The sequence below is a fragment of the Lynx canadensis genome, chromosome B3 (assembly GCF_007474595.2).
Source record: "Lynx canadensis isolate LIC74 chromosome B3, mLynCan4.pri.v2, whole genome shotgun sequence".
In the NCBI taxonomy this organism is placed as follows: Eukaryota; Metazoa; Chordata; class Mammalia; order Carnivora; family Felidae; genus Lynx; species Lynx canadensis.
This window is the reverse complement of record NC_044308.2, coordinates 30,528,371-30,543,759: the sequence shown is the minus strand read 5'-3', so window position 1 is coordinate 30,543,759 and position 15,389 is coordinate 30,528,371. Positions and strand designations below refer to the sequence as shown.

Here is a 15,389-nt window from a genome sequence, read left to right as displayed (position 1 = left end):
ATTTGCGTCCTGGGGCTGTGGCAGACACCCTCTCTAAAGCCAGCAGTCATCTTTTCCAGAGATGGGAGCCCCTCTTAGCTGGTTCAGATCAAATCCCCAGTCTGAGCAGCTATGAGCTGGTGGGTACAAACAGGCCCCGGGGCCCTAAAACCTGAATGTTAAGGGGGGAAGGTGTCACCAACATTTCCTCAGCCCCGGGGCTCATCTGTCAATCGTTTAGCATTTGGGTATCTTTGCTACCCCTCAGTGTTTCCTCTCAAACTACCCCTACTCTGGGGGGTACTCTCTACTAGGCACAGGAAGTGGCTTTTCAGGCCTCAGTCCCACCCCTCCGTCCTCCTTATCTGCTCCCCACTCACTGCCTGAAACGCCAGCAGCAGGTAAGCATTCTTTGAGCTAGATGTGGATCTCTAAAGACACTGCCCTGGGATAGGAGTCTGGGAAGCTAGCAGACAGTTACACCTTAGTGTGAAATAATTGCTTTGATCTTTTTCCAAGGAAAAACAGAAAAGAGGGCATATCCAGAATGGGCGGGGGGGGGGGAATAGAGGGAGGGGCAGGGGATAGAAGGCCACCCCAGGGATTGTCCGAGCTGCAGGAACCTATCCCCCAGGACCCACCCACACTTTCCATTCCTTTCCCCAACTTCAAGGCACCCAATCCATCAGGAGTGAAGAGCGGGCTCTGTCACTCCACCTCTCTCTTATTCTAACCTGACCCAGGGTTCTGGGGACCGTCAGACTATTTAGCCTGATTGGGAGTAGGGGGCAGTGGGGCCTAGTTTTCAGGGTTCTAAAGCTGAGCTGCCATGGCAACAGGGGGAAATAAACACTCTGGGTCTCACAGTCCAAGTTCTGCGATGATGTCATCCCCAGCTCCAGCCTGCTAGGTCCTGTGGCTGGCTGCACCCCAGACAGCCGCAGCTGCTCAAGCCAGAGGATCGACTTCCTTCCCAACCCCCACGCAGCCTCTGGAGAGGGGGAGAGAGTGGACACAGGGGTTTGGGCAGGGGCCTTTGGAACAGGTTCTACACAGGTCCAGCTCCTTGCCTACTACTTGGGTCTCTCAGTAGCTGCTGTTGCCCCCTCCTTGGCCTTAGCCATGAAGCTGGCCAAGGGGGCCAAGAACTCTGTGTTCTATGGGCAGCACCCAGAGGAGAAGTTTCAGGTGCCGTCACGGCAGGAGGTAAAGCAGACCCCTGTGATCATGGCAATGATCAAAGGTGAGGGAAGTCCCCTGCCCTGAGCCTGGGTTGATTTCTTTCTCTGCAGGGCTGCTGAAGGTGCCCCAGCCTTCCAGCCCTGCCTCCTGCCAAGTTCTAGAGGACTCTCCTCCAAGCCTACCAAAGACCTGCACCTTCAAGCTGAACCTCAGAGGCAGTATTAGCTGCTGGGAATTTTCAGGGGGGTGTGGATGGGAGGGAGCATGGGGTATGAAATGCGGCCAATTTTGGAAAAAAAGCTAGGGATTCAATGGAGCTTTTAGCCCACCTGTAGCTTTCCTCACTTCTCTCAAATCTTACTCTCAACTGAAAGCAGACAAACTAATTCTTATTACATTGTTAATGACTGATTGTTGCTCTATGTGGGAGGTGGTTTAGGATGAGGGAGAGAGAGAGAGAAAGAGAGAGAGAGAGAGAGAGAGAGAGAGAGAGAGAGAGAATCTTAAGCACGTTTCACGCCCATCAAGGAGCCTGATGTGGGGCTCGATCTCACAATCGTGAGATCATGACCTGAGCCAAAATCAAGTTGGACAGTTAACTGGCTGAGACACCCAGGTGCCTCCAAATGGATATTTATAAGCCCCAATTTTCTCATCTGTAAGATGGGAAACACAATAGTATCCGTTTTACGGAGTTGTTGAGAGGCTTAGCTGAGATGATCCGTATAAAATAGTTCGCAAGGTGTCTGGTGCAGAATACCTTCTCAACTAATTGTGACTATTATCTTTCATATTGTGCATTGCCTGTGTGAGATCAGTAGCATTTTACGTGGAAACACTGTCTTTCCCCATGGGGAAGCTCGATGGTGGGATTTGTGGCAGTGTGACATCAGTGGGAGGAAAGCCCCCAGTGTTCTCATGGCACCCTGCCTCTGACTGGGCGGGTGGGCCAAGCCTGAGGGCTGCCCCGTCCATCCTCGCAGGTCCGGGCCCTGCCAAATACCTCCGGCCATCCTGCACGGGTTATGTAGACCATGACATCTCCATGTTCCAGGAGCCAGCCTACAGTCTGCACACACGGCACTCGGAGAAGCGTGAGTGCTCGCCGTGCCCGTCATCCCTACTCGTCGGGCTTAGGGTTATCATCCTTGGATGTTTGGGGCCGCAGTGAGAGGTAGGAAGCCATCATCTGTAGCCACAGGACCCTGGGAACTCGGGCCTGCCCTGAAGAGGACCCCCAGGGGGCCTGCTGGGTCCAGAAGCAAGCCAGCAGGGAGACGCCCAGGTGACCCACCCCTCTAAAGGCAACGCTGTGGGCAGCTCCCGGCTGGACCTCCTGAGGGAGCTTTGAAGGCAGGGATATTGTCACTGTCCAGATGGCAGAGTACAGTCTCCTCTCTGTCTGGGCTCTGGAGAGGGCACTTTAGCTGGGCAGGAATAGCTGGGGAGTGGGGGAAAATGGTACAGAGTGGTGGCTCCCAAGGCTTCCCCGGGGGGCTTAGAAATGCCTGGAAGGGCCGGAGCAGAGAGCCACAGAGGAGCTGAGGCTTGCTGGTTGAGGCCAACGAGAGGAAGGGTGGGCAGGGGTGTTGAGGTGTGTATCTGGGGGTCTGAGATCTAGAGGCCTGCTGGGTCCCTCCTTGGGATGACACATCCTCCTCAGCAGGGGAACCCCCTGTCCGAGGCTGGGCCTCTCAGTACTAACCATAGTCACTATGTCTATTATTATCCCTTGGCACCAATCCCCGATGGGGGCTGCCCAAGCTGCCATGCAGCTGTCATTTTATCTGTTTCTTTGAGCGACTTCTGGAGACTGTAAGGTCATGCATTAAAAGCCCCATTTTGTAGATGAGGAAATCAAGGGTTGGAAAACACCCAGGGAATCGGAAGGGAGCCCTCACTTCTGTTTGGGGGAGGGGGATCTCCTCTGGAGGCAGTCCAGGCTCACCATAGAGCGGCCTCTGGGGCTGACCTGGCCTCTCTGTGGCTGTCCTGCAGGGGTCACAGACATTTGCAGCCCTGGGCCTTGCTATTTCTTCGATCCCAAAATAACTCGGTTTGGAATGTCCAGCTGCACGCAGGTCCCTATGGGAGAGCGCATCTCTAACCTGTGTAAGATGGGACAGGGGAGGCATGTGGGAGTTGGGAGGTTGGAGGATGGGGGTTCACCCTCAGGACCTGAGCAAGGACAAGCGGTAATGACTCGCCTCTGCCAGGTGTGTCTTTGGATACTGGCATCCCCCTGCAATGTTACATTAAGACACTGATGTTGTCATGTCTGTGTCACAGTACTTAGGTCTTGAAGCCAGTGTTATGCACATATGTCGCCAGGTGATGATCTGATAAAAATGTCATGGGACTCATGTTGCATCAGGGATATTGTCATGCTAATGAGCTCACAGGCCGTCGCGATTTCAGGATATTTTCTTGGTGCTGTCACAGGGAGGATGTCAGGATGCTGACATTCCAAGGGTGGCATTCTGATGACATTTGTGATTTTTATATTATGACAACAGTGTCAGTGCTGATGTCAGGATGGCCTAAGTCCCTCCCCCTGCCCATGGCCCTACGCAGGGGAGTTGATGGCCCTGCATGGTGATAAAGTGGTTATAGTGAAGTCACAGCAGGCTAACCAAGACCTCTTACCCATCAGCTGGGCACCAGGAGATGCGGCCTGGCTCCCGCCTTGAGACCCCTCCCTTCCATTCATCCACTTGCAGGCCTGAGCCCCATCCCAGCCTCCTGCCATTACGACCTAGAGAAGACCCACCCACCTGGGGAACGCAGGGCTCCCCAGTATGCTTTCGGCTACCGGTGGCCGTACCGGGTGACAGACCCCAACCCAGCCCCCAACAAGTACCAGCTGCCACTCTTGCTGGGGCCCAATAACCCTGTCAGCCGAGCTGCTCCTTGCTATAGCTTGGCCTCTGAGCACAAGAACTGGTTCTACAAGGAGAATGTGGCTGGAGGCCCTGGGCCGGCCACACGCTCCCGGCCTGAGCCCTCTGTCTACCAGAACCGCAGCCCCAGCTATAGCATGGCCAAGCGATTTGCCTACCCGATGGACCACACACCTCGGCCTGGCCCTGGCTCCCACGATGTCCAGAAGGTCACGGTGCACAAACCCCGAACACCTGCTTTCACCATGGGCGTCAAGCACTCACCCCACCTGTGCCCGCTGGTCATCGACATTCACGACTAAGGCCCCTCCTGGTGCACTCACCCACCCCTCCCCACAGAAGTTATTTTTCTGTACCATATTGAGCAATTTACTGAGATTTTGAGTAACAGAGTTGGTGCCCACTGTGTCTAGCTCACAGAAGGCATTAAATAAATATTTTCACTTACTTCGCTTTTTGTTTTGCAAACACTCACAGCTGCTTCCTTTGGGCCCTGCCCTGGGTGAGGGGCTGGGATACTGGGAGGCATTGTAGGGGTCCCTGTGTGGGAGAAGTTCTGTTCTGGCTCACCAGGGAGGCAGTCACGTGTTCTCCAAGAAACCCTGGGCAGCGACTCTGGAGAACCGTGTTCTAGTCCTAACTCTGCCACTAATGGCGGTGTGGCCTTGTGCAGCTCCTGTCCTCTGGGCCTCAGGTTGCCCTTTGGACAGTGAGGGGGGGAGCGTATGTCTGGAGGATGTCCAGGTTCCCTCCAGCTCCATAACTGTGTGACTCTGATCCCTGGCAGTGGTCAGTGCCCAAGAGAGGAGCAGGGCAGAAGACGGAGGGGTCATCTGGCTGGGGATGGGGGTAGGAGGATTTTTCCTGGCGGGGGGGGGGGGACATAGGAGGACAAGCAGAGACAGTGTGTAGAAGGGAGGGTATTCTCGGGGGCGGTGAAGATGAGAGAAAAGACAGGCATGTGGGACCAAAATGTACAGGGCAGGAGCCTGGGGCAGGCTCAGAGGGCAGGAGCCTGGGCTGCAGGAGGCTGGCCAATAACAGGACCAGATCGTGGGCAATTGGAGGGCACTCTGGCTTTGTCCTCAGCAAGGTGGAGCTAGATAAGATGCATCATTTGCAGAATTCTTTGGACAGCGAGAGAAGGTTGGACAGAACGGGCAGAGCCTGCAGGCTGCAGTCAGCCTAGGAGGAGCGAAGGGGCCAAGTGGACTTCTGGGAGAAGGGTCTGTATGCCGCATATGGCCTTGGGGGAGCCGCTAGTGCGTCCCCACACTCAACAGCTTAGCCCTGCAGTGCCCGGCAGAGAGGAGCCAGGAGGGGGCAGTGTTGCCCTACTCGTGAATCCAGTCCTGCCCACCTGCCTGCCCCGCCCCATCCCTTCCAGCGTTGCAGCTTTGGGGCACATAGGTGCCAGCTCTCTGGCCTCTGTCTCCGTCTCTGGGAAAGCTGGGGTCTCTGGGGCTGGCATTTGTCCTTCCTTAATTCTTCATATCCAGATCTCCCATCGGGAGTTGCCCTTGCCTCTGGGACCAGCCCCTCTCCCAGCATCCCTGGCCAGGAGGCAGAAGGGGATTTCACCCTTTTTCTGTAGCCTGGAGCCAATGGTGTGGGAGGCCAGAACTATGGAGGGAAAGGGGCCCAGGGAGGGAGGAGAGGAGGCAGAACACCCCCCAGGCCTGATGGCTCAGGCGGATGCATGTTCTTCCACAGCCGCTGCCCCAAGAATGCTGGGAGGCAGGAAGAGAGGGCCCCTCAGAACCAGTGTTGGGTGGCTCATCCTTTCGAGGGTGAGCAATATTCAGGTTTTAATTAAAATTGAAAATTGAACTGAAGAACTAACTTCGGGTAGAAAGGATCAGAGAATGTCTGTGGGATATTCAAGCAACAGCAACAACACTGAGTATTTTTTAAAGGGGTTTGTAGGCAACCCTACCAGGATCATACCTGACGCAGGGCCCAGAAATTCCCTCCCGGCCACCCCGCTAGCCCCCAGGCCTGGGGTATTATGTCTGTCCTGTCCTCCCCGCTCCTCAACAAGGCTGGTCCGGGCAGGCTCGAGAGAGAACGAGGGAGCTTGGGGACCCATCTGTCTTGCAGCAGATTAGAAAGATGTCATTTTGCCGACAATGCCATTTATCACAGCGGCTGCAAAAATTAGTGATGCTTGGGCTGAAAGTACTGGACGGGGGTGGGGGCTGGCAGGTGGCAGTGGCTGGTGCTCTTCTGTGTCACCAGGTCAGGGAAGCTACAGGCCAACCTTTGAATAGGGATTTTCTGATTTTGTGCCTATCCGGTTCCAAGGCCCTCCACTGGAAAAATGAGAAAGCTGAGGCCCAGAGCCAAGGAAGTAGCAGCCATATGACAAGTTGATGGCCTGTCTCTAAATAAAGGTCTAGGCTCACTCTATGACTAGGGTCTGGGGTTCAGTGTGTGACCAGACCCAGGGCTCAGTGTGTGGCTAGGTTTGGGTCGGTCTGTGACTAGAGTCAAGGCTCAATCTAGGACAGACCCTCAGCCTGGCTCCAGCTGCCACCAGATATGGGTAGGGACTGGATATTAGCCCTAAAGCTAGAATTAACACTTGGTTTGTGGTCCCAAGGGAAGGAGAGGAGGCTAGAGGACTCAGAATGAGTCTTTGGGGGATGAAGATGTTTGGGAGAGAGATGGCCTTGGGAAGAAGGGGATGCAGCCTCCGGGGAAGATGAATGGGACTTCCTTTGTGCCTCAGCCCACAAAATGACAGGGTCATTTAGCTTGAGATCGACCTTTTGATAAAGCAATCCCCATCTCTTGGCTTTGCCTCCTCTGTGGTGGTGACTGGGTAGGTTACCTGCAAGAGGTTGGTGGGCATGGCCTTCCAGGCCTGGCTGAGTGCTCACCCCACCCCTTCTGAACAACTTGGCGGGGGGCACACTTGACCTGGCAGAAATCCTTGTCTGAATTCTTTCTTTTTTCTTTCTTTCTTTCTTTCTTTCTTTCTTTCTTTCTTTCTTTCTTTCTTGAGAGGGGGCATAAGTGAGCAAGGGGCAGAGAGAGAGAATCCCACCAGGGGCAGAGAGAGAGAGAGAGAGACAGAGACAGAGGCAGAGAGAGACAGAAGCGGGGCTCACCCAAAGAGAGGCTCGTGTTCACGAACTGCGAGATCATGACCTGAGCCAAAGTCTGATGCTTAACTGACTGAGCCACACAGGTGCCCCCCTGGTCTGAATGGTTGTAGGACTTAACCTGTGCCCTCAGATACTTGGGCCCTGGAGCCTGGCATGTGATGCATACAGACACGATCATTCATTTATTCATCCAATAAACATTTGCTGAGCTCCTGCCCTATGCCAGGCTCTGGCTGCACCTGGGGGTACCAAGAGATGGTGAAGGCCCAGCCATGCCCAACAGGTGTTCGGAGAGCGGCCTGGGGGGAGGATGGAAGCAGCTTTCTCTAACCGTGAGCAGACAGTGGGGTGGGGGTGAGGGTCAGTGAATGGCACGCTGCCCTCCAGAGTTTCCTCCTTTCTCTCCCGGGGCAGGAGAGGACTGACCTTCACGGGGCATCCCCGCGGGGCGTGGTGGTAATAACACTGCAATCACATGATGCTCCTGCTCCTCGATACCGGCTGGGGCTGCTGGTCTCTGTCATTCTGTTGTGGCTGGAGAGACCCTGAGTGCTAGCTGTCACTCTGGCTCCCAGGAGCTGGGAGGATGGTGACCCTGGGCCGGGAGGAAGAGGGGCCCTGCCTGGGAGACACATTGACACATCATCCACAGGCACACAGGTCGGGGTTGTGCAGAAACACATGTCCCTTGCCCACCTACACACAGAGACAAGGCACAGATTCTCCTAATAGAATGTGCTCACTTGTGCACACACACTTATGCATGCACAGACACGACACCTTACTCCTCGCACGTACAGCCCTGACACCAGACCCAAACACAGGCTTTATGTTGCACTCACAGGGAGAGACAGACACGGGCACCACACCGTACCCGACACTCACCTTTTACTACATAGGCACACCCCCTCTCCAGGCGCCTCTTTATCTCACGTGCATGCATACATCTGCTCGGGCTCAGGTGTACCTCTCACTGCCCAGGAGAAGTAAAGTAAATGATGAGAGTGCTCCCTCCCTACCATGCACAGGTGCAGACGGGGTGGGGGGTGGGGCTGTGGGAGGGGAGATTGGGTCTCCACGCTCAGGAAGGCGTTGGGGCGTGAGCTGGGGGTCAGCCCTCCAGTCTGGGGTCCTGCCTCTGGATGGGGTGCATTTGGTTGGGAGCTCTCGTCCACGAAGACAAGCCAGATCCCTTCTCCCTGCCTTGAGCACTCAGAGATGCCCACTCCAGGGGCCACCCAAGGACAGGAGGACTGGCATAGGTGCTCCTGCCACCTGGCAATCCTGTTCCTGGCCCTTGCTGGGGTGTGGATGGGGGAGCTTGTTGGAGAGCACATGCCCCTGGAGTCCTGGTGCAGGTCAGAAGCTGCATCTCCAAGCTCACTGGAGGCAGAGAGTCTGCCTGGTCCTGTTCCTCCCGGCTTCTCTCCCTCTGTGTCCACGCTCTCCCATCTGGCTCTTCCCTAAGTCTTTCTGTCTCCCTCTGGCTTCCCTTTCTCTTCTCTCACTCTCCCTCTTGCTCTCCCAGTCCCTTGGCCCTGTTTATCCTCTAGAATAAAGACCAACATTTTCAATTACCCCCCAAATAACAGAGCAGTTCTCAGAGGCCCTGACAAGAGGAGGATGGTGTGGATGTGTGTGGCCTATGGGTAGATGTGGGTGTGGGGGTTGGGAGGTACCCATGGTCCCACTGTCCTTTGTTTGCTTTTTCTCTTCTGGAACCTTCATTTTTTTCCTGGGAGAGGGGAAGCACGTCTCCCTTCAGGGGAGGAAGGGAGACAAAAGAGAGAAATAAAAACCTGTCATCGTTGTCTTGTAAACACAGCAGGTAGTGCAGAGCAGGGGCTCAGCAGGACCGAGGGAGAGGCAGGGACAGAGAAAAAGGGGGCTGAGAGAGATGGGGAGAAAAGGTGAGCTGGGGTGAGCAGAAGCCGCTACCCCAGGGCCCAGGGCGTGTGGGCACCAGGCAGGGCTGCCGAGGGTGGAGAAGAATGAAAAGATTGACCTGGGAGAGTGGAAGGCACTCGGGGAGGGAGACCCTTAGACCCAGTGCCAGGCAGAAGGGGGCCTCCAGGCATCAGTTCTCCTCTGAACATCCCCCCTCCCCATGCTGGGTTCTGGGGACACCGAGGAGGGTAAGATAGACAGACACATGTCTGCTCTTGTGGGGTGTAATATGTAGCTGAAACAAAGCAGCTGGGCACTTGCCATGTGCCAGGCACTTACATAAGCCGAGAGTCACAGAGTGTGGGTAACCTGTCCAGTAACGCACGGCCACGGGGGAGAGTTCCAGGATTCCAGTCCAAGTCTGTCCCTTCACGCAGCCTCCACAGGAGGCTGGAGGCTGGGAGAGAGGTTTGGACACTTGGCTCTGCCATGATTGCTGTGTGACCTAGAACAAGTCCTCCCCTCTCTGGACCTCAGTTTCCCCATCTGAAAAAGTGTAGAGAATGCTGGCTGCTCTGTGGGGCCGGGGGGCGGGGAGGATCACATGTCTGGATGTGGGTGGTTACCCAGCTCTGGTTCCCTGGAGGAACTGAGGGTGTAGGGGTGCAAAGAACTCCTGGTGCTGGGGTGGGACTGGCCAGCAGCGGCTGCAGCCTCTGCAGCAGGAAGGAGGCTGGACCCCGGCTTTACTCCCTGCTGCTACCCAGTGGCAAGATTTGGGTACTGCAGGGGATGGGCTTGCATGAGGGTCAGAACGGGAGGATGCCTCTAGTGAGTGTTGCTGGTTCTCTCTGGCCCGGTTTGCAGATGCCTAGAGAGGTGAGGAGCTTGGCTGCAGGTCATCCAGGGAAGAAGCTTGGGCTGGCATTGGCTTTTAGGGCAAGGTGCTTCCCCTTAGCCCTGTGGTGCTTGGAAAGCCCCAAAGTGGCCTTAGGGCGAGAGAGGTGAAGCTCTGAATCATCTGCCTGAAGCCGCCTGCTCCAGGGATCCTTTCAGGATTTCTTCCGGCAGGAAGCAGCCTCACTCCCATCCTTCAGGCCTATATACATCCTCTCTTTGTTCCTTACGCTCTACCTGCCCTAAACTGTACCCTCTCTTCCTAGTAAATCAGGCAGTGGGGCCCTTTAAGTCATTAGGGATGGTGAAGGGCCATCTCCATCACCTAGGGAGCACCTGCTAGGAGCCCAGCTCTGTCCTGGGACTTTTCCTGCATTGTATCACTTGAATCTCATGACGACCCAGAAGGTCAGGGTCACTTTTGAGCCCATTTTTCAGGTGAGGAAGCGCAGAGATATTGTGACTTTCAGACACAAAGTGGTGGAGGAGGGAGTCTAACCCAAGTCCGTAGATTCTCCAGAGAGGAGTCCTTATTTGGAGATGAAAAGTATCCCCATCGGCACCACAGAAATCAGCTATGACCACACCTGGAAATGACTAGTCCAGGGTCTTGTGGCTCAGGTCTCAGCCGCACCACTGTGCTGCTGTGTGACTTTGGGCAAAGCCATCCCTCTCTGGACCTCTGGCTCATCTGTGAAATGTGTGTGTGCTAGATTCCCTCAGAGATCCATTCTGGAATTTGGCATGTCCAGCCTTGGGCCCCGCGATGGCTCTGTTTTGAAGGGTGCTGCAAAGGGGTGAGTACATGGCAGGTCTGGGAAGGTGGAACTCTGGGGAGCCAGGCCCTTCAGGTGCACATCCTCACTGGGTGTCAGTGTGTGGAACTGGGGGAATCACGGGAAGTGTGGGCTGTGAGAGCAGGACAGGGGTCCGGGTCTGGGCAGGTATGGGGTGATGGGCTGGCCCTTGGGCCTGGGAACCGCTCCCTCCGTCGTCTGCCACAGAGGGGAGTTTTTCTTGGCAGGAAACAGCCTCATCAATCAGGGGCAATGGGGGGCTGACAGGCGGCCACTCCCCGCTGGCCGGGCTTGAGGCAGACTCATAAATCCCACGCCGGGCTGGGCTGTAAATTCCTGTGATTCATACCCGGCCTCTTGCCTCTTGGAGGACAGAGACATTTGGGGCTGTGGGACAGGCTGCTCTTCCCTGGGCAGGGCAGGTGGAATACCTTAATCACTGGCCTGGGGTGCTCAGACAGCCCCCTCCCTAGGTTCCACAGGAGATGTGGCTACTGAGTCCCCAGGGCACCTCAGGCCCAGCCGGAGCCATCTCTGCTCAGACCCCCCCGACCTCTGCCTTTACCATGTGCCATTTCCCTGCCCTGGCCTAACTGGCCCGAACTGCCCCAGGGGCCACATGTGTGGACACTGCCTGTGTCATCTGAGATCTCGTGGGGGCTTGTGGCCAGGAGGGACTGTCCCACTTACCCCATAGCAACTTCTGCTGTTCCACGTGACGGTCTGTCGTAGTGACGATGACGACAAGAGTGGGAACCAAGGAGCAGTCTGCGTATTTCTCATTCCAGGGGGCTTGAGGCCTTGAACCCACTGCCTCTCAGAGATGGAAGGTCTCAGGGACCCTCTGACCCGGGGCTGGAGTCACTCATCAGCTTCCACCAGGACCGTTGTCACACTCAGATGCCAGTCTTTACTCTCGCTTAACATTTTTCCTTAAACTGGCTCACTTTTAAAATGTGTGTTTTAGCCTTGTCTGAAGCAATGTTTGTGAAATCAGGGGTCTGATGTGCTAGTTAAATACACACATATGCACACATATGTGAGAACATACACATGAAAATACATAGTTAAAATAGCAGATGCCCATTTCTCTGTACTATCAAAAATAGTCTTGTGTCTCACCAACGATGCATATGTCATTCTTTGAGAAAAGTGGCTCTAGTCCTCTTCTATTTTTCAGACAAGGACACCAAGGCCCAGAGAGGTATAGGAACTTGCCCAAGGTCACACAGTGCTGGGATTATCATCTGGCCCACTTGACTCCCAGCCTAGTGCTCATTTTACAGAAGTATGCTCATTGTTTGTGGAGGGAATGACTGTCAGGGTGTGGAGGCCTTCACTTCCCCAGAAGGACATTTGAATTCCCGGAGGCCTTTTGGAGACACAGGGGAGTATGTTAAAAGGTGGGCTTCCTGGCAGCAGGCTGATGGGCAGGCAGGCAGGCATCCTGGGTCCCCTGGTGGGACGAGCTACTGGCTCCCCTCTCTTTTTGTCCTTCTTCTTGGTGCCCAGGGCTCCTGCAGTGTCTTCAGGTCCAGGGAGGAGGTGGAGAAGGGGTCCCAGGGGAGGGAGGGGAGCAGGGCTCCACAGCAGCCCTTCCCTGGGGAGCTGCTTACTGAGGCGATAATTAGTGGTACTGGCTCCCAGGCCCGGCAAGGAAGGTGGCCTCATTAGCAGGTGCCTTCCCCTGCACCACCTCCACCTTCCTACCTCTGGGCTCCTGCCACCTGTACTGCCACTGCCACTGACTCCACCGTCGTCACCCCAGAGATGCAGCACAAGGGCTCTTGCTGGAGACAGGGCCGCTGGCTCCCAGGGAGACAGGAAGGAGACGTGTGCAGGGCGGCCAGGGTGTAGGTACGCTGCGCGCGCACACACACACACACACACATTAGCATGTAGACACGCTCACCCACCAGCACACGATACTGTTAGATGTGCACATGCACACATGAACGCACAACACAGAGACGTATAGGTCTTTGTCCAAACAGATTTGCACGGTAATGCACATACCCAGACACACTGTACAAGCACACAGATTCGATAGACACATGTCCACAGGGAGGTGGACTTAAGTGCAAAGACATACAATGCACGCGTGCAGATGTCCGTAGGGAACGCAGACCCTCATCCATACTAGCAGACCCATGAAAGTATCCACATAAACATCTTGACCGGCGTCTCCAGACCTGTGCGTGTGGACGAACCGGCAGACCAGACATGGAAACACGCAATAGCACGTGGCACGCCCCTGTGGGCACTGTGTGTACTTCTTCGTGTGCAGGTACCCCCACACGCACACGTACATGCTGCAGAGGGCAAACGTTATGTTTTTCCTGGAATCTAACAAGGCCTGAAGTGCTGGGGCTGGTTAATTCCCTGGGGCAAGTGAGGAGACCGGAGCTGAGGACATATTTAATTAATTCTTATCGTTGGTGACAGAGAGAGGGAGGAAAAGAGGGAGAGAGGAATGGATGGATGGAGAGAGACAGAGGGAGAAAGGGGGAGAGAGGGGGAAAGAGGGGGAGAGAGGGAGGAGAAAAGGGGCTAGCTGGAGAGGTTAAGGTGAAGGAGCAGGAGGAGGAGCATGTTCAAGAAGCTCTCAGGGGCCAGGCATTAACCCTTTCAGTTCAGAGCAGGCCCAGGGACCCCATCACTCAGTCCCATCACCAAAACCAGACGGGCCCTTCAAGGTCTGATGGTTGGACGTATGCAGAAATCTCCTTGCAGGGCCCGCTGCATGGCTCTGGGGATGAGGGGTTCACCCCATCTCTCACTTCCACAGAGTAGAAATCTGCTCCCGGAAACTCCCTACCTCAGCCCCACCTGTGCTCTGTGGGTCCGTGGCTCAGGGGCCCTCCTTTCTCAGGGCCAGGCCGGGGGGAGACATGACCACCCAAGGAGGCCCCTCCTGGACACCAGGACAGCTCCTGCCATCCCACTCCTGATCTCGGCCCCATGACGAAGTCAGGGAGACAGGGGTGGACAAGGACAGGGACTCAGAGAGAAAGCATGTGAGGCAGGAAAGGGGGGATGGGGCATAGGAGTGAGACAAAGAGACACAGGCACCAGGGGTGAAAGAGACAGAGAAAGAGACCTGGGAGCCTGAGACTGAGCCCATGAGAGCCAGACAGGCCCAGAGACACAGAGGAATTTAGAGAATCTGAGACAGGATGAGGCAGACCATAAGACATAATACAGAAGTATCTGGAGATTGGGATATCTGTGGGCTGGTCAGGAGGGGGTCACCCCCCTGGGGACATGGATGGAGGAATCCCGGCCTAAAGAGGATGTTGTGTGAGCCTGTCCCGGGCACCCAACCTCTCGGAGGCTTGGCTGCTGTTCTGTAAAGAAGGGGGTGGGGACTGACCCTGTCTCTGAGTTGGTCCTGAGGCTCCAAGGAGAGGCTGGCATGGCCCTTCGTTCCCTCCACTTCCCCCTGGGCCTCGTGGGCCTGCAGATGGAGGCGGGGGCTCTGTAGAGGCTCTGGGTCCAGGCCCCACTCGGAAGCCCCCAAACTGGCAAGCCAGGTGGAAGAGGAATGTCTCCGCGGGGCCGGTGTAACGTGCTGTAACCACGCGGTGCTGAGTGATGGAGCGTTTGCCCTGAATATTGAAAATGCATAAATATCCATTTTCAGGCACCAAGGCGGATATAAATACAGAGTGGGGGCGGTGTGCAGCCCTCAGCGGTAATTTACCAGCTCTGCTACTCCCCGTGGCACGGGCACTTACGTTTGGCCATCAGGAGCCTTTCCGAGACGGCTTTATGACCGCCGGCTGCCACCTGGGTCCCTTCTCCTGGAGAAATGGCTCTTCGGGGATGGCTGTGGGGGTGAGGGTGGGGCAAGTCTGGTCATTCCTGGGCCTGCTCCATCCTAGGCCTCCAGGCCCTCTCCCACCTTCCCCTCTTCCAGCATCTTCTGACACAGGAGGGAGGAAACACATTCGTGTCAGGCCCGGTGTGCACTCAGCCCTGTGAGCTTGGATAGAATCAATCAGAGGAGCTCCAACCCTGCCTGTGGCAGCTTCTGGACTGGGAAACAGAAGCCACCATAGGTCCTGCCCTCAGGAACTCACACAAGGGGAAAGTGAGGCCCAGGGAGAAAAATCACATGACCAGTGGTGGCCACCGCATATCCTGCCCCAGCCTAGCACATCCGTAGCCCCCAGCCTAGGAGGTTAAGCAGCAGGGTCTTGGCATCAGGTTGGACAGGGGAGGCCATGGCCCTCAAGTGGGTGCCTCACTCCTCGCTGGCTTATCTGGACCCTTCTCTGTGGGCTGGCAAGTGGAGGCCCTGAGAGGCAACTCACTGTCTCTCCCAGAGCCGGAGCATGGGCACAAGGTCCCTTGACCCCTGCGGCCTGTAGTCCCGAGGGGCGTCTTCTCCTGTGAGCTGGGATGTAGGGCCCACGGCCGTGTTCAGGGAGCCCACCTTCCCACAGCAGAGAAAGGCATGGGAGGGCACAGAGCGTTCTCTGTGCTGTGGTCCTTCTAGGGTCCCCGAGGCTCCCCCGCCCTAAGCTGGGCAGTCACCTAGGTTGCCTGGGAGCGTGATTATGGGGGTCATGGGCACTGTAGCAACATCACGAACACGCGAGGCATTGTGGCGCAGAGCCTGGACACAGAACAGG

General features: G+C 55.9%; 1 protein-coding gene across 1 annotated transcript; it reads left to right on the top strand.

Annotated features, from left to right (window-relative positions):
* The first annotated feature begins 1,101 nt into the window (after positions 1-1,101).
* On the top strand, positions 1,102-4,363 carry ODF3L1 (outer dense fiber of sperm tails 3 like 1). The gene is made up of 4 exons (XM_030317514.1): positions 1,102-1,222; positions 2,145-2,255; positions 3,160-3,273; positions 3,882-4,363. The coding sequence occupies exons 1-4, from the start codon at positions 1,102-1,104 to the stop codon at positions 4,361-4,363; spliced, it is 828 nt and encodes a 275-aa protein (XP_030173374.1).
* Positions 4,364-15,389: the final 11,026 nt, after the last annotated feature.